The sequence below is a fragment of the Asterias amurensis genome, chromosome 5 (assembly GCF_032118995.1).
Source record: "Asterias amurensis chromosome 5, ASM3211899v1".
NCBI classification, from domain to species: Eukaryota; Metazoa; Echinodermata; class Asteroidea; order Forcipulatida; family Asteriidae; genus Asterias; species Asterias amurensis.
The window spans coordinates 4,239,413-4,267,330 of NC_092652.1; the positions used below are offsets into that span (position 1 = coordinate 4,239,413).

Below are 27,918 nucleotides of genomic sequence, written 5' to 3' on the forward strand. Positions count from 1 at the left end.
CCAGTGTCTTTAATAAAAAAACTACAATTTTAATAAATTTAATTTGCAACTGTTAGTGTTAGGTTTCATTCTATACATACAATTAACAACCGAACGGTTCCAATATTCAAAGGTGTTTTTGTGCGCAAAAGACCACGGACCCATTGCTATAAAACATCATAATAGTTGTATGGCTCTATGAAGTTGAAATGGAACGGATATGGACCATTTTACTACACAAATCCATTTAATTCAAGGCCAAATATAAAATTGAATGAAACAATGCATTCATTACGATATTGCAGTTCTGTGAAATTCCTAAGCTCGTCCAACCACAAAATATCGGATACGATTATGCAACACAAAAGCTGACCGCGGGTGACTCATCAATGTTTTCTTACTGTATGACGTCAGAACATCAACAAGGACGCGATGACGTAGATGTTTGATAACTGACATAAAATTCTAACCATCTGGCTGATCACAATACGCTCACATAGACACATTTATTGTTCTCAAAATAAAGGGAAAATAAACAACAGGACTTTTATTTTTGACATTATAATAGCACAAAAAAATGATTTCGTAAAATCGCTGATGCAACATCAGAGAAGCTTGTCGTCTGCATATTTTGTACGTCACCCAGACTTCGCATGTAACAACTTTACTGGCAGACCAAGGTTATCTGATTACCAGTCTATAGCATGCCCGATCGTGTGGTTTCGCATGTGTGTGTGCGTAGATCGAAAGAGCGCGATTTAGTCATCATCACACGTTTTGCATGTGAACAGTGAAAACACGACGATATGTCCTTCGGTAAATGATGCCATATCTTTTTTTCTAATCAGTATTATTGTATATATTTAATGTATATACGTCTCCAATAGTCTACGAATAGAGCTGGTTATTGTAGGAATAATTTGAGACCGTTTTATTAGAGATAAAACGGACTGGATTATCAGGACCAAAAGGTCGAGATAGGGAGGCCGGCAGATCGTTCGACGGCGGCCACGGACGGCTTGGTGTGGTGCTGACGTATTGGGGGTGTGTGCGAGGTGTGTCCAACCCGCCCGGCCCATTGAGTCTGGAGTTGCCCGACTCGTCAGTTTGTTTTGGGTTAGCCGTACGGCCGGACCGTCTGTTAACATAGCTCTCGTTTGCTGAAACCATAGAGCAAGGGCACTTGATAAGGGATTTTTTTTATAGAGTTGTGTCTTCACTAGAACAGGATGGCAAGCTCCAATACATTGCGTAGGTTCATCTGCTCAGCACCAACCGTCAGGAATGTAAGTTAACATCTCGTAAATTGTTTTGAAAGAAGCCTTACTTACACATGCAACAAGCTTGCCTTCTTAATTCGCTGTGTTCTTGTTCGAACTCAATAAAATAATTTTCTTGAAATGTCAGTACAGTTGGGGTGGGGCATACACTTATTTATACATGTACAGCAAGGAGCTTGGGCTTTGGGGGGGGGGGGGGTGAAAGTTTAATTATGATAATTCTATCACCACTTCTTTTGTGATTTAAATTTTTTTTATTGGGGTTCGTGTGACAATAATGATTGGTTATATGTTTCCTTTACTCGAGCCATCCTTTCTTTAAATTCTTCGAGTTCTTGTTTGAACTATTTAAATTAAATTCTTTAATGTCAGTTTGGTGTGACATTTCAATGATTAAATTCAATGACCTCTTTTGCTGATGAAGTATTTATTGTAATATGACTTTGTTTGTGCGTTCAAGGGACAAACTGTTTTCTATTTATTCTAAATAAGTTAATGTAAATTTTTACTAATTTTAATGTTCTATTTATTTTGTATAAATATGAGTGTTCAATTTATTTTGTATTGAGTTTTTTTTTGCAGTTTGGATGTGTTTGATTTTTTTTTTTTTATATTATTGGTTGTCTTTACAAAAATCACAGACAAATTGTTTATAAATTTCAAGTGTTTGATTGCCTTGTCATTTAATTTAAAAAAATATGTATTTTGCGATAACGTAACTCTCCTTACGACGGTGGAGACAGCGGCTTCGCTGTCGGCAGGAGGGTTACAGTATCGCAACTATCACTTAATATGATTTAATTGTTGTTTACGTTTGGCAGCAGTTGTATTCTAAACCAAATTGCCATCATATCACCTATTTGTATGATTTATTCGATAATCTGAAGTAGACTTACACTACATAGTTAAACGAAATGAAATTGTACTGGTAGTAATGCATCCTTGTAATTTATATAAACGTATCCCACAGTGTTCACTGTTTGCCTGTGATGCTGGCATCTGTCACAGGACACGGCCCATGGTTGTTTAAATTGAATCGATAAAAACTCCAAAGGTCAATCAACTTTACCCTTTTACTAAGCAGAATCTACAAATCATATGTTGAGCTGGTGATGTAGTCTTGTTCTGCTATTTCGGCGGCAACTAAAATAATCAATGAGCAAGACAGTAGTAGTTCAAAATGTTAATGTTTATCACATCATTTGCTGGGAAAAACCTTCTTGAAGGAAATGTTTGGTTAAAAGTAGATTCAAATTAATAACGGAGATAGCTTTCAGACAATTACTGGAAACTGAGTTTGTTTGACAACAGGAAGGGACCTTGATCTATTGAGGTGAATTGTTCTAGCCAAGTAGTGTGTATTTTTGGCTGCTGGTTGCCTAAAAGCTGACCTGCCATAGTTGAAAGAAACTCAACCTATATGACCCCTAAATGCTATTTAATTAAAACAGACATGGTCTTTAGAAACGAATGTTCACAAAAGAACTGATAAGAAAATTTACTTTACAGTTTTTTCATGTTTAAACAGAGATGCCGGATAGCCAAACGATATCTTTGTGTGTTTTTATGAAGCCTGAAAATTTCATCTTTTCAATTTGCAACCAGAGCACTTCCTTTGGAAAATCTTAAACGCTATAGTACAATGTTGAAGGGACATCCAAGGTAAAGACCAGGGCATTATGGGGTAACGTTTTTCCACAGAAACTTCATGTGTTGTGTCTGTGGAAAAACAAAATCACTGTTCACACAAAATTTCTGTGCAGAGTGCAGACATATCTGAACTGAAGATAGCTCCATGGTCTGACCATGGTCTGACCATCTACCTCCATGGTCTAACAGAACATACTCAAGGTTTTTGTCTGATGCAATGCACTCAGGGTCAAAGCTGGATTCAACCGGTCTCATCCAGTCTCATCCAGTCTTATTCACAACCATAAGGTGGTGGGGGGGGGGGGCAGGCACACATTAATTCATGAATGACAGTAGGTTTCCAATTGTTAGAAAAAGTTAATCCATGCTCGAGTGCACCACAGCTATTATGCACCACAGCCAAGCTTAGCTGTTAAAGCCATTGGACCATGGAGCAATATTTATATTGCTCCATGATTGGACCCTTTCGGTACAGAAAAAAAGAAAAAAAGTTCACAGATTAACAAATAACTTACAGGGTTTACAGAAGGTAGTGGTGAAAGACTTCTCTTGAAATATTATTCCATGAAATGCTTTACTTTTTGAGAAAACAGTAAAACAATATCGATTCTCGATAGCAAGAATTACGGATTTATTTTAAACACATGTCATGACACGGCGAAACGTGCGGATACAAGGGTGGGTTTTCTTTCTCCCGACTCCGATGACCGATTGAGCCTAAATTTTCACAGGTTTGTTATTTGATATAGAGGTTGTGATACACAAAGTGTGGGTCTTGGACAACACTGTTTACCAAAAGGGTCCAATGGCTTTTAAGTCCACACATTTATGTGTGAAAGGTATTTTTTTCATGGGATAGCCATGGAGTAGGCTTCCAGTCTGAGAACCACATGTTTTCAGAGAATACATTCTGGACTTGCCCCTTCACTGTGAGAGTCATACTAGTATTCATCTTTATATTTGCTGAGATTTTGAGTCAAAATTTAATTGAAAAAGCTTTCCAATGTTACCCACCATTTTTGGACAGAAATCTTTCAAGATGTTTCTAAGGTAATGAAAACAACAGATTCTATTGTCTGTTGGTAAATAAACAATTTGTTGGAGTTTTTTTTTAATGTTTGGCATATTGTACACAGAACAGAATTTAGTACGATGTATTGATAATAAATGAAAACGTATAAAGCGCACAAATCCACAAAATAAATGTGCTCATGTTGCTAAAAAGAAACAAGAACAGACATTGTACAATATTGACTTAATTTTTAAAACAAGTAGCAAATTGTCAAAATGTTCAACCTAAGATAATTTTAAACTGTTAAAACAGTTTATATTTATTTCAAAATAAAGACTGGACATCACAATCCGAAGATTAAATCGCGTCTAAATTTTTCAGCTCTTTGCCTCACACTGAATAATCAATTTTTGTTTCAACCTGACCCCACAGGTGCTGAAAAGATCCTACGTCCAGCAGGCACCCAAGCATGATGGCACCACGACTGCATCCTGGACAGGCCAGGAGTCTCTAGCCCAGATTGACCCTGAAATACTCTCGCTCATTCAAGATGAGAAGCAGCGACAGATTAGAGGACTTGAACTCATTGCTTCAGAGGTAAGTTTGGGGGTCGAAAATAAAGAGGTTTGGGGTGAGCAACCCTAAGAAATTTGGTAATGGGCCAACCCTATTACGGCATCCCTGAAAAATATTTCTTAGACTTAGAAGTCGGGTGTCTCGATAGCATTCTTTTCCTAGTGCGTGCCTTTGAAGCTCTTCTAGACAGTACCAGGGTGGATTTCACAAAGAGTTAAAACTAGTCTTATCTCGAGTTAGGACGAGTTACTAGTCCTAACTTAGGACTAGCCATACGTTTTTTATATCTTCTAGTACTAGTCCTAAATTTAGTCCTTACTCTTTGTGAAATCGACCCAGGGCCTGATGCAGATGCAAAAACAAAAGGCAATTGCCTCAATGCGCACTGGTCATTGCCTTGGTGCCCTTGCCCTTTTAAAAACGAAGCATACAGGCTTGCGGGCCCAGTTTCAAAGCTGCTTTGGATAAAATATTGACTATTGATCCGATTCTCCTTTTTACACACAGACACACAATTCACATTTCAGGATGTCATAGTTGTCATCACAATAATCTTGGTGTGCCATTTTGGGAGTCAGTGTCCATACCCTGTGCAGTGCACTGATGCAGTGTTGTTTGCATGCTTACTATAAATTTGTATGCGGTAACACCATGTGTATTTCACTATGGACATTTCTACTTTACTCAGTAGATTTGTTCTTTAGAACTGTTTTACATAGCAAAATGTACACGGTGTTACCGCTTTCTGAATATTCAAGTCGATACCTCGGCATACAGTACCTCAAGACCCATTGTGCAATCTGAGTCGGACTCCCAAAATGACTGGCATGGCAGACAGTTGATGTAGTTGGCATTGGTGAACAGGGTCACTATCATCTTTCTCAAGCAAAATTGAGTGGGCTCAGGAACTCATTTTTTACAAACATAATAAACATCACCAGGGCCCAATTTAATGGCTCTGCTTATTGACGCACCGAATCTGGGAATTCTGTGCTTACGACAAGCGTATTTCACGGGTTAGCGGCGAATTTTGGATTCTGCGCGCGCGTACTCTTCGTCACTAGGGATTCAGCGCTTGCACAAAAGCGGGGAATCGTGATCGTAAGCGCAGAATTTGGTGGTAAGCAGAGCCATAAAATTGGGCCCTGGCAGTAACCTGATTTGATCTACAGAATGACCTTCTCTTTGAAAAACATCGTAGGCAACATTGACTGCTCTTGACTGGCCGGGGCGAATCCCATAACTTTCGCCCTTTTTTAAAGTTTTACTTTTTGAGCCCCTTAAAATGATTTTGCCCCTGCCCTCTTTTTGGCTTCAACCGCTTGTTGTTCTTCCCTTTTGAGAAGAGCCTCTGTTATTCAACTACCTCATCATTGTTTGGGGGCCTCTTGCAATCAGTCCAAAAGATTCTCAGAATGCTTCTTACATAGTCTGTGCCAATAATAATCTTGACACCTGGATCTGGGTGTACATCCAGGGTGTCTTAATTCCCATCAGGTAGCAAGGCCATTCAAAGTAATCACATTATAAATGTGAATGAAATTGGATTTGTAATCCACATTTTGTTGCAATTATTTTTACATTTTGTCTAGATGGTGAATAGGCTTTGACAGGTATCTGGATAGATGAGAAATGTTACTACATGCTGCTTTAAAAGTGAATCACAAGACTTTGGTATCTTTGCAAGTCAAAGAAATGATTTGTTTACACAAATGTGGCAAAAACTGGACACATTTTCACATCTTTAAGATCCTGTAAGTTTCAGCCAATGCGTATTCTCTTGCTAGGTTTGGCTGATTTTCTTGGATTTGATATAATGTCAGCCACAAACATTCTTAAATAACATTGAGTAAACTAGATTTTATGTTAAAAAATTTGTCATTTAACACTTTTAAAAACTAAATATGGAAAAATAGAACTGTACACTTCTTCCAGTAGAGTTCTTTACTTTATTTTTAACATCTGACTTTTGTGTTTTGCAGAACTTTTGTACCAAAGCTAGCCTGCAAGTACTCAGCTCTTGCCTCCATAACAAATACTCAGAGGGTCTTCCTGGACAGAGGTGGGTACAATTCCATTATTGACAATTGAACAATATATATATTTATTTTCCATAAATTTGGCCGAAATTTGGATCGGTTTTGACGTTCGTTTTATTTACTCCTTTTCCATACTTATTTCGCTTCTTAGGCTATTTATTTATTTCTCATTGCTTTGTACATGTATTGTTAATATTTAATTGCTTGTTATTTTGTTGTAAAGCGTTGTGGTACCTTTTTTGTGTAAGAACGCTATATTAAATGCTTAGATTATATCATTTCCAGGAATAAAAGGCAGAAGGCCCTCTGTGAAATTTTGTGCTTCTGAAGGAAAGAAGAGAGAAAAAGATTTAAACCAGATTTTCAAGAGCAAGTAGAGTTGTCCTCACTAATTGATCGCTTGTGCCACAAAGTTACCCAACTCATCCCCTATAGTATTTGCACTATTTTTTCCCCTAAAAGTGCTGTTTCAGGGTCTATTGTCTTTAAAAAAAAATTGTTTAAGAATAATACTAATAATGTGTATTAAAAAATAGTTACACAAATTTTGTGATAGGTCACTTCAAGGTTTGAGCGATAAATTATGGAAATATTAATATCTGTTCGAAATCAAGGCAGTTTTCCCAATGGAGTTAAAGGCCAGACATATACTTTCCTAAAGTCCCTTTTCCGGTTTGTTGTTGTTCAAATTTTAATATTCAATGACAGCAAAAAAAAATTGTTTGTAAACTGGATATAATTTATGTTTACTTGTCTGTTGTTTGTTTGCATAGTGCCAGGTTGCTCTGATAATGATATTCAGTTTTTGCAGGAATAGACTGACCATGTGTACAGAACATGCACAGCTGTTCGACCTCTGGTTTAATTATACGTTTTATTGTGTTTAAAACCTGTTTGTTTGTAAACACTTCAAATCAATAGTTTGTGATATTAGTTATTTTTAGTACAAAATTATGCAAAATTTGAGAGCTTTTTTCTTAGTATCTGAAACTGAACATGCAATGTGGTTTATAAAAATAATGTAATTTTCTATCGGAAACAAGATAAAAATTAAAGTATTAAATATTATTAATTACGTGCCTCTATGTACTTTGATCCTGTTAGGGCAAGGTTTTGTTTGTTTGTTTGTTTGTTTGTTTGTTTGTTTGTTTGTTTGTTTGTTTGTTTGTTTGTTAAGATGATCTTTCGGTAAAGGGAACTTGGCAAACTCCCACAAGGGGATATAAACATCAGGCTGGCAACAGCCAATCTCTCTCATAAAAAGCATTGGGCGGATAATGAGTTGCACAAATCAAGAATATTGAGGGACATTGCAATCTCTACTTAAACATTTTGAGGGGTCACCAAGGCAACGGCCGGGGACTTGGAGGCAATTTCCTCTGTTGCCTCAGTGATGAGATGCCTGTGCCAGTGTCATAAGGAGCTTTTGTAAAAACACCTATTGATTTGATAAATAGAACCCCAAACAAAACATGAATGCAATATGACATAGGAAACATCATCTTTGTTGCATTCAGTGTTTGTCTCACACAAAAAATTGTTTACAATCTACATTGTAACATTGAATTAACTTATTTTTGTTTGCAGCATTGTTATTGTTAGTTTTAAATTGAAATAACATCCACCCGCTGTTCTGGAAAGCACTTCTCTTGCAAAAAAACATGAGGCGCTGGTGAGCGATCATGAAAGTGGGACATGCATAAATGTTAATAAGTTTTGAACATGAACTGTGATTGGCCAGACGTTCCTTCCGAGGGTTGGGCTTGGGGAACCCTGGATCATGCAAGTGGAAAGATCTTGTAGTTTTCCATGGCATTGTTGCCCAGTGCTGGTATTTTTCCATTTTCAAAGTCAAGGGCCCCTGGAAACTAGACGGCGTGCTAATAAGGTGAAGGTCCCTAAACTTGCTGCAGGGAAGAGAAATTTGAGACTTTTTTGTCTGAATTTTTAAAGTCCAGGGCTGATACTTAACGGAGGCAGTGAAGGCGATTGCCTCCATTACCCGTGGTCGTTGCCTTAGTGTCCTTGAAATGCTCTGTAGAAATTTACAATTTCCTCATAGCGTGCCCTTTACAAAGGACAAAATGCCTTGGTGCCCTTGCCCTTTCAAAAACGAAGAATACAGGCCTGACATTGGATGAAATTGAATGGTCAGACAGTAGGAGGGTTGACTTTGTACCGTGTGGATGCATTCACATTATGATATCATATTACATTTTCCTCATAGGGTGCCCTTTACCAAGGAAAAGTGCCTTGGTGCCCTTGCCCTTTCAAAAACGAAAAATACAGGCCTGACATTGGATGAAATTGAATGGTCAGACAGTAGGAGGGTTGACTTTGCACCGTGTGGATGCATTCACTTTATGATATCATATTACATTTTCCTCATAGGGTGCCCTTTACCAAGGAAAGGTTCCTTGGTACCCTTGCCCTTTCAAAAAAGAAGCATACAGGCCTGAAAGTCTGGTACATGTAAATAAAAAATGTTGTGGTTTTTCTCTGAATACAAGCTATTTGATCTACTTTTCTATAGTGCTCAGGATACTGTTCCCAAAAGCTCCTTAGAATTTACAACTCCAGGGGTTAGCAAAAGGTGGATATGCCATCATTTTAATGTACCTCCGGAGATCTTTATCCAGTTTCAGACTTTTTTGTCAGCAGTGACTCTCACCGCTGTGCAGGTTACCTCACCTGATTATAGGTTTTTATTTTTAACTGTGTAGGCCTTTTTTGCAGACCAGACTATACATATGAGCTGGATGTTTGTTTGTACTGGCCAGGGGTGAAGTCTGAAACAGTGCGAGGCCCTCGAACTTTGATAAATTTTAGGGTAATTCAACAATATTGTAGTGTACAGTACACGATGTTTGCTTTTTTTTGCAACGGTGCCAAAAAGGGATAGATTTCAAAAGATAGAAGTCCAGGTTTGTCTTTAGATTAGCTGTGATATATATTTATTTTTGTTTGAAATAAAATGATTGGCACCCTGAACAAAGATACTGACAAGATAGGGAGTCCGTCTGCCATCATAGGGCTAGATAGCTCAGTTGGCACGTTAATTAAAAAAACTTGTGTGAGCAATGCAATTTCTTCTTTTGGAGATCAATAAAGTTTTCTTTTGTCTTCTTATGTCTTAAAGGCCGCTGATTCAAGACCAACTCTAGCCAATTTGTCTTTGTTCAACCCAAAATTATTTCAATATTTATCATGTCAGTATCTCCATTGTGGTTTATTGTTTGATAGTTTTATTTTTATGATTTAGGCCTACTTATTGTACTTTTTGACTCTGCAACTTTGATACTTTTGTGACGAGTGTGTGATGAAGTTTTCATTCCAAATGTACACATGCGAGCAAGTACGATACTAGCGAACTTGAAAACAGTCAAAGTCCTTGGTATATGATGAGAGATATATGGTTGTTTATTTGCTTGTCCACATTTTGTGCAACATCTGACCTAGTTTAGTGAGAGAGGTTTTATATTTTAACAACTACATATGGTAATAATAATAATAATAATAAACGTATTTATAACGCGCCTTTTGCCAAAGGATACAAAGCGCCAGGTATTATTACTGCAAGGAGTGGGGTGAATTTTTGAGATATAAGACCTAATCCTTAAGCGCCATGTAATGGTTTACAAGGTGCTGTGGCGCAATATGCTGCCAATCCAGCCAGGAACACCGGGGCGAACCCCTTCTCTTTTCGATAAGTGCACTGGGTTCTTTTACATGCGTTTTACACAACACATGGGACCAACGGCTTTACGTCCCATCCGAAGGACGAAGCAATGGTTATGTGTCTTGCTTAAGGACACAAGTGTCACGGCTGGGGAATTGAACCCACACTGCTGATCAGAAACACCAGAGTTTGAATTCGGTGCTCTTAACCGCTCGGCCACGACACTCCCTGGTGTCATGGTCGAGTGGTTGGTATCAAATTCAAGTTCTGGTATCAAATTCAAGTTCTGGTGGTTTAGTCATCGGGGTGTGGGTTCGAATCCCGGTCATGATACTTGTGTTCTCTGAACAAGACACTTCACTATAATTTCTTCTCTTCACCCATGAGTATAAATGGGTATGAATGTAACTCAAGGGAGGTTTGGAGGAGAAACTACGAAGTCTGAAAATTCCCCCTAAGAGTTCAGCAATGCTACGAAAATATTATGAATAAAATTGACATACTTTTGGTGAATTGATGTAAAAACAATTGTAAGTCTGCAGTAGAAGTTCTAAGCTACAAGTCCTGGTCCACATTGCATAAACCTGCTTTTAAAACCAGATAATTTTGCTTAACAAATTTAGTGCTTAGCAAAAATTTGCAGGATACCAGTGACAAATTGTACATGTGACATTGTATTTTGGCTGGTTACCTTATACTGGTATTGGTAAGCATATTTTTTTGTGTTATTAGATAATAAGAACAATAACTTTCGATTTATATAGCGCCTAATAACTAACACTTAATTCTCTAAGCGCTTTACATTAGTGCCCTGGTCATAGGGCCAATAACATCCCTTTTTAATGTTTCTCAGCTCCCTTGGGAGTATACAACCTGGGCAACAGTTTATATCGCTCCAAAGGCTTTTTCATTCACAATATCAACCTCTACCCTCGCAGGTACCCATTTATTCCCCTGGGTGAAGAGAAGCAATTATAGTAAAGTATCTTGCTCAAGGACACAAGTGTCACGACCGGGATTCGAATCCACACTCCGGTGAAAACGCACCAGAACTTGAATTCGATGCTCTTAACCACTCGGCCATGACACTCTCTAAAATTAAAATCTCATTTTCCGTTTCCAGATACTTTTTGTGTTCCTAAGCAGTGCTGTGAAACTGGGCCCTTTGGTCTCAAAAAGATTTTCTTGTAATTCAATTAAAATTAAAATCTCATTTTCCGTTTCCAGATATTATGGAGGAAATGAAGTCATCGATAAAGTTGAGATTCTTTGCCAGAACCGTGCTCTCGAGGCCTTCGATCTGGACCCAGTGAAATGGGGCGTCAATGTCCAACCCTACTCAGGATCGCCGGCAAACTTGGCCGTTTACACGGCTCTTCTCTCACCGCATGATCGCATCATGGGTCAAGACCTTCCACACGGCGGACAGTAAGTATTTCCTTGGCTAGATTTTTAAGAGAGCTAAGATTGATTTTCAGATTTGTAGCAATATTGACTGCAAAGCAAAGTGTCGCATCACAATACAAATCACTTCATTTCGGGCAATATTGACAACTTAAGATTAATCTTGGTGTTTTGTGTGAAAAAAACGTAGTTGAGTACATTAGACTCCTTTTTTCACCCAATAATAACACTTTATTCCGGCATACATGTATCACTTCAAAAAAGAAGCAAATTTTGTAAAACAGTTACAAATAATATGCTAAAATATGCCCCCATATGCAGCAAGAAATGCAATAACATTAATTACAATAACAAATATTTGAATGATTTGCTAATTGATGAATTGTTTTTGTATTATTTTGTAACCATTCAAGTTTTTTAATAGAAAGTTTGCTCAGTGGTAAACCAACCTAGTCATCAATTCCCCCCCCCATCTCTTAGAAAACAACTTGCAGATACTTCAGTACAAACTTTTGTTTTATTTTTCAGTTTAACTCATGGTTTTATGACAGACACAAGGAGAGTCTCGGCTACTTCAATCTTCTTTGAGTCCATGCCATACCGTCTCGATGTTAGTAGAAAAAGTTCTTGAAATTTAAAAGTTCTGTTATTAGTCTTGAAACAAGTGTTCTGAAAAAGGGGAAACTTTTTTTTGTATTGAAATTCAATATAAACCACAAGGGAAACTGACTGGGTGAATTTTTTAATGATTTTGGGACTGAACAAAGAATTGACTAGAGTGGGATTCGAACCAACGACCTCCGGATTAACGTGCCGGCGCTTTACCAACTGAGCAATCTAGCCCTATGTTGGCGAAGTCCCTATTTTATCAACTATCTTTGTATTGAAATTCCTGATTCAAAGTCATCTATTTAATAGGATTATATTTCTTCTTCTTGTCACAAAATATACTCTCCCAGGTTTCAAATTTCGTTATCAAAGGGGCACAGCAATTTTCCTCTGGTAGGCCTACATTGTATATGGGCACTTCTATTTGGAAAATTTAAATCTGTATCGGAACTTTGCAAAGGGCACCTCAGCAAGAGCAGAGAGCACCACAGCTATTGTCGTGGGTGCCATGGGTTATTTTAAGGTCCGCTCACCCCCTTCAGAGGTCTGTCTAAACCCTTTTTATGATTAGTCCTAGTTAAGATTAATCAAATAATCCAATCCATTGTGTTAATCTTATAGATTAGTACTGGGTTAATCGACTACGATAAATTAGCAGAGTCTGCAAAGCTCTTCAGGCCGCGCCTCATCATCTCGGGCTACAGTGCGTACACCAGGAAACTGGATTATCGACGCTTCAGAGAGGTCAGTTCACAGTGTCATATTCCTCACAAATTGTTCAAGTAATGGTACAAAACATTAAATTATAATAAGAGAATAAAAGAGTGGACAACAAGGTCTTATATCGCCTTTTAAAAGTGGCAGGGTTGTGTTCGTGCGATAAAGGCCCAAGTTGTCCTTTCGAGCCCTTTATTGCTCGGCCAGACCCTTTCAAGCCCAAGTCACTGCTCTTTTTTTCCCCATTCATCAATGTCCTTTTGTTAAAAAGCAGAAAATCATGATTAAATATTGATATAATCTTGACTTAATTTAGATCTCTGACGATGTCAATGCCGTACTGATGTCTGACATGGCACACATCAGCGGCCTTGTAGCAGCCAAAGTACTTCCCTCACCGTTTGACTATGCAGACATTGTTACCACCACAACTCACAAGACCTTAAGAGGAGCAAGGTAAAGTGAATAATGTGACCTCCACCCCCCCCCCCCCTCTCGAAGGACATTTAAGTGGGCAATATTCAAATCATTTTGTGAATGACTCTTCATTTTGACCTTGTTATCATCATGCCAAATAAGACCTATACGTAATGTAGTTGTGTTTCGGAAGAGCCAACTCATTCCCATCCTCTAGTTTTCAATAAACTCATTGACCCAATTTGCCCGACATCATCATCATAACAATCTTCCTTACGCCATTTTGGGAATCGATGTCACTGTGTGTTATGTGACACTGAGAAAATGTGACACAGAGAGTTCTTTATCAAGTCTGGAAACACCATTGTGATGAAGATAATGTGTTTTATTTTCCAACAGTGGAAACCGCGCGCAGCCAGCGCTGTACAAAACTATCTCTATAAAAACTGCTCCTTACAGAATGGTGTCTTATGAACAACTCAATTAAGATTATGAAAAAAGACCCACAGGAACCAGTGTACTGCATTCCTGGGCTATGACTAAGCTAATGAATAAACATAAAACAACTATCAATACAAGGAATATGCAAATGAGACTAGTGCTACTTCAGGTCCCAATAAACAATGACCATGGGGTGCAAAGATTAAGATTAAGATTGGCTGAAGAACAGAAGAACTTTCCCACAGATGCAATATACAATGACTGAACGAAGTAAGTATATATAATATAGTAAAACCATGGAGATCACCCTTTTGTTAAAATCAAAGGAAGTTAACCAATTAAGCAGAGAAAACAAAACCATGACAGGTTTCACCTGTCACATCTCTCCACTGCTAAAACGTTGGGTTCCACACCAACGGCAAAGTGTGAAACAAAATGAAATGAATAACCAATGCAAACTAAAACTAAGGATAAATGAAAGAATAACCAGAAAGAAAACAAACTTGTTACAATAAAAAAACCTTGACAAATGTAAAACCTAAAACTCATCTTGTAATACCTAGCTGTAAACCACTAACAATCATATCAGGGTAACTCAACAAAAACATGGTCAATGAAAGTGAATCAGAAACTGACCACTTAACAACAGTCGCTCAAAACCGAGAACCACACCCATAAAAACAATGTAAAAATACTTCTCAGCAAGGAAAAACTTGAACTTCCTGGAAAAAATCCAGAAACAATTTAAAAATAACTGCTCAATCCAGCTTGTACACTCAACATTTCATCAATTTCCATGTGGAAAAATGCAAAAAAAACATATCAAGACCACAAAAACATCAAGCAATCAAATAATGGTAATAACATAAATCAAGACACTTGTTAGAAACAAGTAAACTGTTCAAAGTTCAAAGTTCAAAGTTCATGGTAAGATGAGTTCAAAATGATGAGGTGTCGGGTCTCCACTGCTTGTCCGAACCCTTGGTACTTAAAATTATAGTTGCGATGTTTATGTCAAAAGTTAAAAAGAACAGGGACTGGAATACATGAATCAGGGGTCTCCATACCGAAGAACTTGACAAACAAAGCTTCAGAGAAAGAACTATATCCGTCGACTTCTCGCTGATGATAGTTAATAGCAGGCCTACGCACGTACAATAGAATACTTCCCCGACGAACACCATGTCTCGAGTTGAAAACAATGGAGACTGCTGGTTCCATGCCTTACCCACTCACTGAGTCCCTTGATGGGTCACATCAATGTCATGGTACGGCTTCCAACATCGTTGTCTCATCACCGCATAACGCTGGGTGATATGTCGTCAGCTTCTGTTCTGTCATCTACGACCGCCATTCTCCCTCCAGAAAACAAACTGGTTTCTAGCCATGGTCCCTGACAACAGCGAAAGATGACTTCAGGTGAAGCAAATAGCTTTTACTGGATTACAGTTTCCTTTGACTATCCCTGATAGTCCCACATGCAACATGACGTGTACATGGTTGCTGCACATCCACCTCCTGTGTCGATCACGCTCTGCTGTCCACAGCATCCTCATCCAGTCCGGAATCTCTTTTCTGCCTCTTTCGCTCTTCATCCTTCATCCATCAAGGTCTTTAGGTAGAGCTCGCTCCGCTGATAATTTTCTCCAATGTTCCTTCCTCCTTTTACCTCTGATAAAAACTTTGAGTTCATCAGTTATTTTGTTGAACTTGCATTGCGTACATGAACTGGAAACTGCAGACTGCAGCGCTGGCCGGGGTTCTTCCACTGCTGGGAAAATAGACTTGATCCTGCCGACTACGCCAAATGTGACACTGAGAAAATGTGACACAGAGAGTTCTTTATCAAGTCTGGAAACACCATTGTGATGAAGATAATGTGTTTTATTTTCCAACAGTGGGAACCGCGCGCAGCCAGCGCTGTACAAAACTATCTCTATAAAAACTGCTCCTTACAGAATGGTGTCTTATGAACAACTCAATTAAGATTATGAAAAAAGACCCACAGGAACCAGTGTACTGCATTCCTGGGCTATGACTAAGCTAATGAATAAACATAAAACAACTATCAATACAAGGAATATGCAAATGAGACTAGTGCTACTTCAGGTCCCAATAAACAATGACCATGGGGTGCAAAGATTAAGATTAAGATTGGCTGAAGAACAGAAGAACTTTCCCACAGATGCAATATACAATGACTGAACGAAGTAAGTATATATAATATAGTAAAACCATGGAGATCACCCTTTTGTTAAAATCAAAGGAAGTTAACCAATTAAGCAGAGAAAACAAAACCATGACAGGTTTCACCTGTCACAGTTAGACAGTGCAGTGCAAATTGTAGGCAACGCAGAGTTTTAAAGCCATTGGACACTTTCAGTAAACAGTATTGTCCAAAGGCCCACACTTCGTGTATCACAACTTATATAAATAAAATACCAAACCTGTAAAAATTTACGCTCAATCGGTCGTCGGAGTCGGGAGAAAATAAAAGGGAAAACCCACCCTTGTTTCCGCACGTTTCGCCGTGTCATGACATGTGTTTAAAATAAATCCGTAATTATCGATATAGAGAATTGATAATTGTTTTAATGTTTTCTCAAAAAGTAAAGCATCTCATGGAATAATATTCCAAGAGAAGTCTTTTACCATTACCTTCTGTAAATTCTGTAAGTTATTTGTAAATCTGTGATTTTTTTTTTCGTGCGTAGTCATTACATACAGAGTCTTTCTCAAAGCCTCTGCTAGAGTCGAAACGTTAACTATTTTTTTCATTTTTTGTATTGTTACATGTATGTACAGTATTAGAGTTGTTAGAGGAATAAACAATAATTTTATTTCTTCAGAGCGGGTCTGATCTTCTTCCGACGAGGGAAGAAAGGAGTGAGTAAGAAGACTGGAAAGGACCTCATGTTTGATTATGAGAGGAAGATTAACAATGCTGTCTTCCCAGCGCTGCAAGGAGGTCCGCATAATAACTCCATCGGGGCTGTAGCTGTGGCACTGAAACAAGTAGGTTACTCATGAATGAACGTCAGTGATTCATAAAATATAATTACAATTGTTGTGTACATAATTGTTTCGATTATCAAACATGTTTTCAAAACCATGGCTTACAATTGGGTTCAAGCTTAGAGACTGTTTATCTGTTTGAAGTCTTGCACCAATAGTGTATGTTTTTAAAATAACTGATGTAGTCAAAATTACTGGCCTGAAGCCCACATCTTGTGTTGAGTAGGGCCTATGTACGTCACGTGTATATTTGTCCCCTATATAAGGGAAAAAAAGCATTACTTGTCAATCATCAGGCACAATTGTAGAGCGCCAGCATTCTAGTTGCGTATTCCGCCGGGGACACTTGGCAAAGGACAAAAATATTTCAAAGACAAAAGAGTTCATAGAATTTCATGTGGAGATGACAAGGGCGATGGACTAAAATGTGAGCAGATTCAAAGAGATGAGTCTCGAGCTGGCTTTTGTAAGGAGTCAAGTGTATAAAGTTGATAGGGGAGATCGTTCCATAGCTTTGGTGCACATGAAACAAAGCTATGTATACAGCGTTGGCAAGTGGAGTCGGGTAACCATACCAGACAGCAACACTGTTCAAATAATCACATTATATGTCTTGTTCCCAGTCTATGTCACCAGAGTTCAAAGAGTACCAACGACAGACGGTTCGTAACTCCCAGGCGATGGCACAGGGGATGGTAGCCAGAGGATACTCTCTTGTTTCAGGTTAGTGGGTTAGAAATCTATGGATGTGGTTACGGGTGGGGGATAATGAGGGCTATGGGAACAGCAGACCTGCCATCTCTACCTGATTCTGCAGAAAGTTCCTTGAAAATACGAAATATTTTCCTGTATCCTAATTGTATTGACAATCTCTCTTATTATGGAAACTTTTTCCCTATCATGTTGAATGTAATTCTAAATATCTCCTTGTTTGTTGTACCAAATCTCCCTGATTGCATGATACAAATATTGGCAGCTCTGGAGAAGTGGTACTGTGGGGGAGATTGCCTCGTGTGACAAGGCCGAAAGTCAGCAATGTGCAAAACCTGTTTTTTAATATATTGTTATCACTAAGAAAGAAATAATTGTAAAAGATTCAGAAAATTAGGGCACCTTTTTTCCCTTGTCTGGCATTCTCATGATAAATAGTTTTGTGTTTCTGAACGCCTCTCTACATTTCTTGATAATTATTTTCAGGAGGTACCGACAATCACCTGGTCTTAGTTGATCTTCAATCCAAGGGTGTGGACGGAGCTCAGGCAGAACACATCTTGGAACTTTGTGCCATCTCTGTCAACAAGAACACTTGCCCCGGAGACAGGAGTGCTCTTCATCCCAGCGGTCTCAGACTTGGTATGTTGAGATATCTCTCGGGCAGCTATGGGCATTGAGGATTTTTTGTAATGATTTTTATTTATTTTTATGAGAGATCGTCTAATATCACAAAGCCACGACATTCACTAACACCAAAAAGTGAACAAGACTAGAGTTTGCTAACACAAAGAGGGCAGTGGAAGAAAGGGATGGAGGATGATTGTTGTGAAGTCGTCAGTGGTGGCCAAAAAACCTCTTATAGCTCAAAGGGACAGTTGAGATGAGGTTGCACAATTTTCTGTGATTTAGTGGTAAATTGTTTTCTTTGATGACTTTATAAACTCCAGGCTCACCAGCGCTGACCTCAAGAAACTTCAAAGAAGCCGACTTTCTCCAAGTGGTGGATTACATCGATCGCAGCATCGCCATTGGTCAAGATGCCAAGAAGATTACTGGTAAATTATTTTCAGGAAATTCAGAATAAAATGATTTGCTTCCTTTTGAATCTGGGGCTGTTTGTTGTTTGTTTGTTTGTTTGTTTGTTTGTTTGTTTGTTTGTTTGTTTGTTTGTTTGTTTGTTTTAAATGATCTTCCTATCACAGGAACTTTGCAAACTCCAACAAGGGGATACAAACAGCAAGCTGGCAATGGCCAATCTCTCTCATACAAACACTGGTTTAACGCCTATGTCTATGACTGCACAAATCAAGAAACTGTGATTCAGTAACTAGATGACAACACTTTATTCATTCTAGTCATTTTGAAATCAGCGGTTGGCTTGGTAGGAGTTGAACCCACAACCTTGTAATTGTAAGTCCTGCAGTCTTACTACTGGACTAAGGGGTTGAGGTTGTGGATGAAGAGCATAGGGGTATGAAGTTTTGCACTCTATATATTTTCATTTCCCTAAAAATTTTGCGAGCATCAAGAAGTGTTTTCGGGAGTTACACTTTTTTATATACTATTTTATATTTATGGTTGATCTAATTCAGAATGCCCCTAATGAACAAAATGGATACACAAGGGAGAAAACCTAACAAGCAGTTTACATTGTAGCACTTTTGAGAAAAAGATAAAATAAGTATTTGTTTCAAAAAGCTTGATATCAAGAGAGTTAGCTATGTGAATTTTTTTTTTTTTATTAATTTTTTTTTTATTGGTGATGTAAATTTTACAGGTTCAGACAACAAAGCTTTCTTCCATATCTTGGAAACAAACCCAGAGATTCAACAGAAGGTTGCTAAGCTGAAGAATGAAGTGGAGTGCTTCGCTGCCGACTTTCCGATGCCAGGCTTTGACAATTTCTGAACCCTCCTCCCTCCCCACCCCTTTCCCTCTCTCTGCCTTGTTCATGGTGCATCCTAAGAAAAGTATTATAAAATTAGTTATATATTTTCTTCTATCTTAATTGATAATTGACACCAAAGTTGTGTTTTTGTGGAGCTGTGTTACCTATTGCGAATGTTAAAAAAAATAGTTATTGGTCTGATGTTTTGACCCTTGCAAAGTCCTTCTCAAAAACTAAAGCCCCGTTCATACTTCCTGCGAATGAGAATGCGAAGCAAGTTTTGGTGACCCAACAATCGATACGCAGTCCCTTTCCCTTTGTGACGCAATGATATTTGCATCGCACTAAGCATTCGCAGGAAGTATGAACCGGGCTTAAATGGTTGTGTTGTCTTGTAGCCTTTGAAAAAGACTCTGCTGGGTACGAAACGTCAGGCAATTAACTATTTGTCGCATTTATACCATAGGCCCTTTTGGTCAGTCAACTAGTTTACAACAGCTATTTTCTAATATGATTATAGAACACTTTAAATACTTTTGAAGAGTGGTCTGTTTGCCAAAGGCCTCTTTAAGTACGTTGAGGACCCAGTAAAACTTTGGTCCGATCAAGTTTGACAGATATAGTTTGTCCAGTTTGCTTAAAATCCAGTGTATCAATTTTTTGCATTCTTTAAAATAATTGTTATTGTACTCGTGAAGACCAATTAGTTCTGTTTCTAAAAGAGCCAAAGTTTGTTTTGACGAAAAAGTTATTAAGTAATTTTGCTGCAGGTAAGTGTGCTCAAGCTGTACTAAAGAAAGAAGCGATGCTCAATGATAAATTTATAACTTCTTTGTTGTTATAATAACTCTGCATTTTAAATTGCTCAAAATAATGTTATTGCAAGTATTCCATTGTACTCAACATTTATGTATGTTATTATATATGCAGGGGCGAGACTTATTGGTAATAAAAAAGTCTGAAATATTGATCCAAATTTTAAGAGGTATGTCTTGAAATGATGGCATTTCCAGCTTTTGGTAACCCCTGGAGTTATAGTTTCCAAAGAGCTTCTGGAAACAGTATCCTCATTACTAGAGAAGTGTAGATCGCAAAGAGCAGGATTTCTTTATATCTGAAGAAAATAAGAGCAATTGTTTTGCCCACAGGAACACATAAAGTCTGTTAACACTTGATAAAAGAAAGTCCAGTGTGTGACTCTTGACAGCGTTCAAACAAGAAATTTACATTTTAGAAGACAGTTGGTGTAGGGTATTTAATATCTTCATTCATTGAACACTAAATTTTTTGTTAACAATTCATTTGCGGACAAAGTGGAAATAATGATAAAGTTCATAGCAATACGGATTGTTCATCTTTTAGCAAAGAAATTTGTAATCCATCTTCTGCTTTTTTACGGTCAAACCATTTTTGTTACGTTTTTTATTTGACCATTTATTTCTGGTTTCTTAGACTGAAAGTCATAACTGAAACGTAGTTATAAAAACAAGGAAATTAACTGCACTATTGAATGTTAAAGTGGTTGAATTTTCATCATCCTTTTATTAAAGTATTATTGAAAGCAATATAATTACATCCAGTAGTTTTGAAAAATAAGCTCAAACCTTTTTTATTATTATTTCAAGTTAAATAATTTATTCTAACAGTGCTAGAATACTTTTATTTTGAAATGTTTAAACTGTGGTCCCCCATTTAATGGTTTGTTATTTGAGCTTAAATTATATTTTAAAAGTTAATTTAATGAGAAAATTATTTTCATTTTGGTGTTGCAGTACTGAGATGAGCAAATTTGTAGGAGTCATAACTTTATTTTATCTTAAAGTAAAAAAGTTGAAATAATTTTGGTATGTTATCAAAGCAAACCAAATCTCTCTTGTAAATAGCCATAGAAAGTGCTATAATTACACAAACTGGTGTGCCACCATTTTGCAGTATTATTACTGTTTACAATGCACTGTCTGCACTCATTCCGTAAACCACATTCCGAGGTCAAATGTCACAAATCTGCTAAGCAGAAATGCTTAATAAATTCGCTTACTGAGCAGAAATAGCAGGAAACCAGCCCCCCAAAAAACACTGTACATCATATTGCAACTTGGCTGGTTATCTGTTCCTGCTCAGGAAACTCTGAGCTAAGCAATTTTTTCTATGCATGAGTACCGGTAGTCATAGATCAAGTGGATGTGACACCAATGTGCACTTAGCATGAAAAACAACCTTTTTGTTTCTTTTCATGCTTGATACACTGGGCCACAGAAACACCTGATGCACAAAAGGCACTTTGAAATTACCCAAGCGTGGAGTCTGCAAGCTTTTCACTAGACTAGAATCCTTTATTAGACAGGTAATGTACTTCAAACCAGACGGGTTCATTGAATAAAGACATATACATTGTATATGAAATGATTACCAGACAGAAGGTATTATACACACTAGAGGCATGGGGTTGCATGTGTGTACACACAGTATTATGGCATACAGGTCAAAGGTTCAAGAGGCAGGAAACTGTCTGGGCCAACTTTCATAAAGCCTGTTTTTCACAACTTACTTGCTAAGCAAAGCAAAGTATTGCTTAACAGAAACGGGTTACAAGCCAGAATAATTACTCTAAGTTTACATTGTTGTGACTGGTTCAACTTTCGCTTAGCGAAGAAATATTTCAGGCATTAAACAGCGTAATGAAATTGAGCCTAGGTGTTAAGGGTAGTATCTGGCATAATTTGCAAGCCTCTGAACTGTGACATAAGTGTGACTTCCCAAAATGGTGTGGATAGGGTCACCGAGTGGCCCAGTTGCAAGGGGCATTCTCAAAAAATGATTGGCTTATCTGCCACTCCAAAGAAAAAAAGACTGTCGAGCTGACTACACAGAAACTGTATGTTGTGGTGTTGATATGTGAATTGCCAACTTGTAAAAAAAAAAAAACAGAGTTAAAGTTATGCATCTCACACGCTTTATGTGTATTAGTTGTTAAATTATTCATAACTATATGAAAAGTATAATCTATGATTTGTTTATTTGTTTGCTGCAGATGTTAGTGCTCCTGAAATAAACCAAATCCCAGTTGATATACTTGTGGCGTTTTGTTGTTGTTGTTTTTAAACTGTTGGAGCATTATGGGACACTTAACCCTCCTACTGTCTGACCAATTAACGTCATCAACTGTGATATAAAGTATTGATCAATGGCAATACATGTGGTGACTGCATCGATGCAATGAACAGTCAACCCTCCTACTGTCTGACCCTTCAGAATCATCCACTTGGGTTTGAAAAATAGATAAACTATAGTCTAATTAAAGATAAAACATTTAAGTATAGCATTATATGAACTGTTTGTCCCCTACACAAAAAGACTGCAAGTCTCGTGTGTTCTTGACATTTGGACCCGTTTAAAGGAACATTACAGAATTGTTTTTTGCTAACAAAACAGTTGCTGGAAGTGTAAGCGCTTTATGTAATCCACCATATACATAAACTGACAAACCTGTAGAAGATTGAGATCGATCGGCCATCTGGGTCACCAGAGAATAATAAAACAGAGTTTACAAATTTTGCATTGCATCGATGCCAAAATAAAAATGAATAAAACACTCACTGAGCGTTAAACTCCAAACGCGAAGTTAGCTTATATATTTCTCATCAAATATGACATTTCAGACAGAAATATTTCAAGGGATGTTTTCAACTATCATAATCATAAGACTGTGTAAGTTTTATGTAAATCTGTGACCTTTACGATTTTTGTTTCTTACCAATTCTGTAACGTTCCTTTAAAGGCAGTGGACACTATTGGTAATTGTCAAAGACTAGCCTTCACAGTTGGTGTATCTCAATACATGCATAAAATAACTAACCTGTGAAAATTTGAGCTCAATCGGTCATCAAAGTTGCGAGATAATAATGAAAGAAGAAAACACCCTAGTCACACGAAGTTGTGTGCGGTTAGATGGTTGATTTCGAGGTTTTAAGTTCTAAATCTGAGGTCTCGAAATCGAATCTGTGGAAAATTACTTCTTTCTCAAAAACTATGGCACTTCAGAGGCGAGGGAGCTGTTTTCACAATGTTTTATACCGTCAGCCTCTCCCCATTACTCGTCACCAAGAAAGGTTTTATGCTAATAAATATTTTGAGTAATTACCAATAGTGTCCACTGCCTTTAAGTGCACAAGTTGGTAACCTTCATGCGTAAGGGGAGTCCCCCAAAAATATTCCAACTGGTGGAAGACTTGCCTGGTGTGTACAGCATGAACACTTAGCACTTTTGAACTGACTCTTGTCATCTTGGCCAGCTCAGCTGTAGCTGTTATAACATCTGCTTTAGAGTGTCAACAACCAGTGACGGGTTTGAATCCCACTTGGGAGTATAAAATATAAAGTATTTCTTCTTGGGTAGTAGCTGTGTTACGCAACGCCGTCCATAAGCTGTTGTGTCTGCTTCAATTCTGAAATAAACAAAAACCGATATGATTATTTTGAAAGGTAATTACTGTTAAAGATGCCAGCCATGCTCCAGAGATCACACCATTAATGGTTGTATGGCTTCTGACTGGCACCCAGAACCAAATAATGACAACATAGGGCTAGAATGGTAGAGCACCAGCACATTAACCCAGGGGTCCGCCGCTCTATTCAACTTTTCTTTGTTCACTCTAAACTATTTTAAAGTTACCAACTCAGTTTCTCTTGTGGTTTATTACCTGATAAAATGAAAAACAAATTTTAGGAATAGACGATAGCCGGGACAATTTTTACTCTTTGTTGAACTCAAAAGAGTCTTCTTAAAACATTTCTGTTCAAATCATCCTTTAAGTATATTCCTTTTTGTGCTTCTGACCGCCTAGAGACTTTCTTCTGGAGGTGTTAGGCGCTAAATAAATACAGCTATTAAACCCACCAAGACCCTGCTCAAGACCCTGATCGAGGATGCAAGAGTTAACAACAAGGAGGATCCAATCAGTTGTATGCAGGATAGAGAGGTTTGGCGTGTCAAACATGTGCTCGACTCAAACATGCAGATATGCGATAACTTTGGTCAACTGACTGAGTGAGTGAGTGATTATTATTACTGTTAACTCACCACTGAGTAAAATTCTAAATTTATCTGCCGAGATGTTAAAGCTGACCGGTTCTACCGAGTCGTCGTCAGGGTTTTTGATGTGTAGTCTGAGCTGAACGCTGGGCTCATTGACGTCTTTCAGCTCACTGGAACCAAGAATATAATCCACTCGCCAGTCAACCGCCTCTAGCTTTGAAACTGTCCAGAAAAAAGGTGCAGATTGGAAATTTACCAAAGATGTAATCAAGTTTAGAAAAAATGTTGTTATCTATCTGGAATGATCTTGTGTGTACATAAATGCGTATTTGTAATTTGTAAATTGATAGAGGGAACCTAGAGCCTCAAATCTTTGTTGTCCACTCTTTTAAAAAGATAAAAATTGAAAATGTCTTTAATAATAATAACAGGTATTTAGAAACGCTCCCCATAGAAAACTATATCACAGCGCTTACAAAAACTGAAAAATAAAAGCACAATTAAACAATAACAAAAACTTATCGAAAAAGCTACATACACAATGTTTGAAAAGCATGAGAAAAAGAGAAAAGCCTAAACATGGAAGAGATGTGTTTTCAGAAGTTTTTTGAATTGGTCAGTGGATTTAGCGGCTTTAATGAAAGAAGGGATGTTGTTCCATTCTGTGGATGCAGTTACAGTGAATGTGCGATCGCCAGATTTGCTACGGGTCCTAGGAATGGTAAGCAAAAATGGGTCACGAGAAGAGCGAAGATTGGGGCGAAATGGGTTATGAAAAGTAAAGCAATCCTTGATATATAACGGTGTCTGGTCATGGAAGGCTTTAAAAACAAACAAAAGTACTTTGAAGAGAATTCTTTCTTTTACGGGAAGCCAGTGGAGAGATTTAAGTAGAGGACTGGAGTCATGACGACGTTCTAGCTTAAAGATAATGCGAGCTGCCCAGTTTAATCGACTGAGAGCCAAAACAGGAGAGCAAAATTGTTTAACATTTATAGAAATAACACAAAATTAAAAACAAAGAACTCTAAACCCAAACTAAAAAGTTCACCTCTAAAGCTCTGCTCTTTAAATTTCTTCTGCAAAGCTTCCAGCTTATCCTGGTAGGACCGACACAGAGCTGAGGAATGTTCTGTAAACCAAAGAAAAGTACAAAAAATTGTTAACGTTTTATCTAAATAATGACATATGTTATTGATTACACTACAGTTAAGGTGGTTGAGTTGTTATGAGTGAGTTTGAATATTCATCCTTTAACAAAATGCTCAGCCATAACTTGCTTCTCTTCACCCAGGTGTATAGATGGGATGAGGCGACAGTATCTTTGATCAACAGTCTCTTAGGCCTCAGTAGCTGCTAAAGGCCTGACATTACAATGAGGCCATGGCATCTGATATTGCCCTTGTCTTGGCGTTGGTGCCTCTTCACAAGTTCCCCATAGACTCTCAAGATTTTTCATTGAAAGTACCCTTTCCAAAATGAGACAGGCCTTGCCAACTCAAACACGGAGTTGAGAAACTTCTAGAAACGTCATTATTCTTACACCTTACCTTTTGGTAAACCCAACTGCTGTAACTCATTGGATAGAGACTCTCCGTCTACATTGTATTTAGCTGCACTTGATAAGATGAAATTCAGCGCTGCAATACTGGCTTTAACGTCACCAGTTTCTGTTGAAAAGAATGGTTGAACGACATGTTTAGAAGCCTATTTGGAATTAATGAAAACAATAACCACAATTATGATCAGGGAGCGCCTCAAAGTCAAAAGTTGGGAATGTCCTAGGTGCGAACACCATTTCTGTGGGCACGTGCCCACAATCTCAAGAAGATCATTGTCTCTTCGAATGAAATGACTGACTGGAAGTAACTTCGCATCAAATGATGAAATTAACATTGATAAAGCTTTAATCTTTAAACAAACCTGACTTTAACATAGCAACTAAAAATCCATTAGATTTCTTGAAGAGACAAGATAAACTCACCATACTTTGCATCAGCTGTAAGCTTGTATACTTTTTCATACTGTGAAAAAAACAAAAACAATCATCAGCTTTATTCTAGAGGAATAGTTCTTAGTGTGAATAAAGAAACTGTCTTTAGATCGTAAAATATCTCAAAAGCTTTGGGAGGACCATATTCTGAATCTAAGAAACTCAGAGGGCGAAACTCACGTCAATACTGTCTCCGAGAAGATCCTTGATGACTTGAACACAGAGTAATTTCATCTTCACAGATGTCTGAAATACACAAGAAAATTGTACAAAAATAAATACTTGAACTTTGACCTATACGGCCATCAATAAAAGTTCCAAGGACTCACTTATCAGCTTGTTTTAATCCTGGGGACCACACGAATACCTTTGTTTATAAAAATCAAATGTAATTGTGAAGTAATCGTCTCAACAGATCAGAAAGTATTATCTAAAAATCAAATTAAAGCCATTATAAACTTTCGGTACAGAAAAAAAACAGGTTTGTTATTTTATATATAAGTTGTGATACACGAAGTGTGGGACTTGGACAATACTGTTTACCGAAAGTTTATAATGGCTTTAAAGAGAACATCTAATCTAAATTTAACATTGACATTTTCCATCTGACGAAACTCATTTTTACTTACAATTTTGGACAAGATGCTGATTTCGGCCAGGACCCAGTCCGGGCAATCCAACCCTCCACAGAATCGAAATCTCTGAATAAAAGTAAAGACATGTACAATGATATAGCGTCAGAATGATCACTTATCGTTTATTGAATTGGGTCTTCATGTACAGTTACTAGGTTAGGCCAAGAAAGAAAAAGTTTTTAAATTTTAGAAACAGACACACAGATTCAGTATAAAAAAAGGGGAAAGTTTCTGTATGGCGCCACCACTTTTTCATTCGATATTAAATAATAATAATAGTAAGCCTATCTAATTAACCTCAATGAGATATCCCTTAATTTTTGTAAAAAATGAGTGGAAAGTGGTGGCGCCTTACGGAAAGTTATCAAAAAAAACAGCCCCACGTGTGGCCAAGGATAGCTGAATCCTTCCTTAGCTGTATAAGGATTCAGCTATCCTTGGCCACACAAGTGGGGCTACCAAAAAAAGTACTTGTCTTGTCTTCTTACCATTTTTTACAGCTCTGTAGTTTGACTTCAGACCTCGATATCTTTCCTCAGATTGTGCTTCTCCCTACTTTTAAATAGTCAACATAAAATTACATGCCAGTTATATATAGGATGCAGTTCGAGTACCAGAGAAATCGGAATACATGTAGTAGGAAGTGCGGAAAGAAAACAAACCCACCCCCAAGTTTTGGTGAACTCGTTTGACCTCGTCCCGTTTTCAACCTCTCAGAAAAGTAAAACTGTATCTACTTTTTTTAAAGTAACATTTATTAAAAAAAATTGCAAGTTAAATTGATAATATAATACAGAATACGAGCTAAATTATTTTACATAATTTGCACTCACAT

At 37.6% G+C, this 27,918-nt stretch overlaps 2 protein-coding genes across 2 annotated transcripts; one reads left to right on the forward strand and one right to left on the reverse strand.

Annotated features, from left to right (window-relative positions):
* The first annotated feature begins 734 nt into the window (after positions 1–734).
* LOC139937081 (serine hydroxymethyltransferase, mitochondrial-like) lies at positions 735–21,485 on the forward strand. Its single transcript, XM_071932070.1, has 12 exons — positions 735–1,265; positions 4,354–4,518; positions 6,480–6,559; positions 11,443–11,643; positions 12,148–12,229; positions 12,850–12,972; positions 13,262–13,401; positions 16,653–16,818; positions 17,442–17,541; positions 18,016–18,171; positions 18,480–18,587; positions 19,310–21,485. Exons 1-12 carry the CDS (start codon positions 1,209–1,211, stop codon positions 19,438–19,440), a joined length of 1,509 nt encoding a protein of 502 aa, XP_071788171.1. The 5' UTR covers positions 735–1,208; the 3' UTR covers positions 19,441–21,485.
* LOC139937082 (COMM domain-containing protein 4-like) lies at positions 20,960–27,755 on the reverse strand. The gene is made up of 8 exons (XM_071932071.1): positions 27,572–27,755; positions 27,078–27,149; positions 26,629–26,694; positions 26,440–26,479; positions 26,006–26,125; positions 25,507–25,587; positions 24,501–24,677; positions 20,960–23,865 (listed from the first exon to the last, which is right to left on the reverse strand). Exons 1-8 carry the CDS (start codon positions 27,572–27,574, stop codon positions 23,825–23,827), a joined length of 600 nt encoding a protein of 199 aa, XP_071788172.1. The 5' UTR covers positions 27,575–27,755; the 3' UTR covers positions 20,960–23,824.
* Positions 27,756–27,918: the final 163 nt, after the last annotated feature.

Bases quoted from the DNA above. Each gene is read 5' to 3' on its own strand.
- LOC139937081 (XM_071932070.1), top strand. From the start codon at position 1,209: ATGGCAAGCTCCAATACATTGCGTAGGTTCATCTGCTCAGCACCAACC. The intron at 6,560-11,442 runs GTGGGTACAATT...TTCCGTTTCCAG, and splicing joins GAGGGTCTTCCTGGACAGAG to ATATTATGGAGGAAATGAAG. The intron at 17,542-18,015 runs GTTAGTGGGTTA...AATTATTTTCAG, and splicing joins AGGATACTCTCTTGTTTCAG to GAGGTACCGACAATCACCTG.
- LOC139937082 (XM_071932071.1), bottom strand. The intron at 26,695-27,077 runs GTAAGTAAAAAT...TGTGTATTTCAG, and splicing joins TCAGCATCTTGTCCAAAATT to ACATCTGTGAAGATGAAATT. The intron at 26,126-26,439 runs GTGAGTTTATCT...TCTTTTCAACAG, and splicing joins TACAGCTGATGCAAAGTATG to AAACTGGTGACGTTAAAGCC.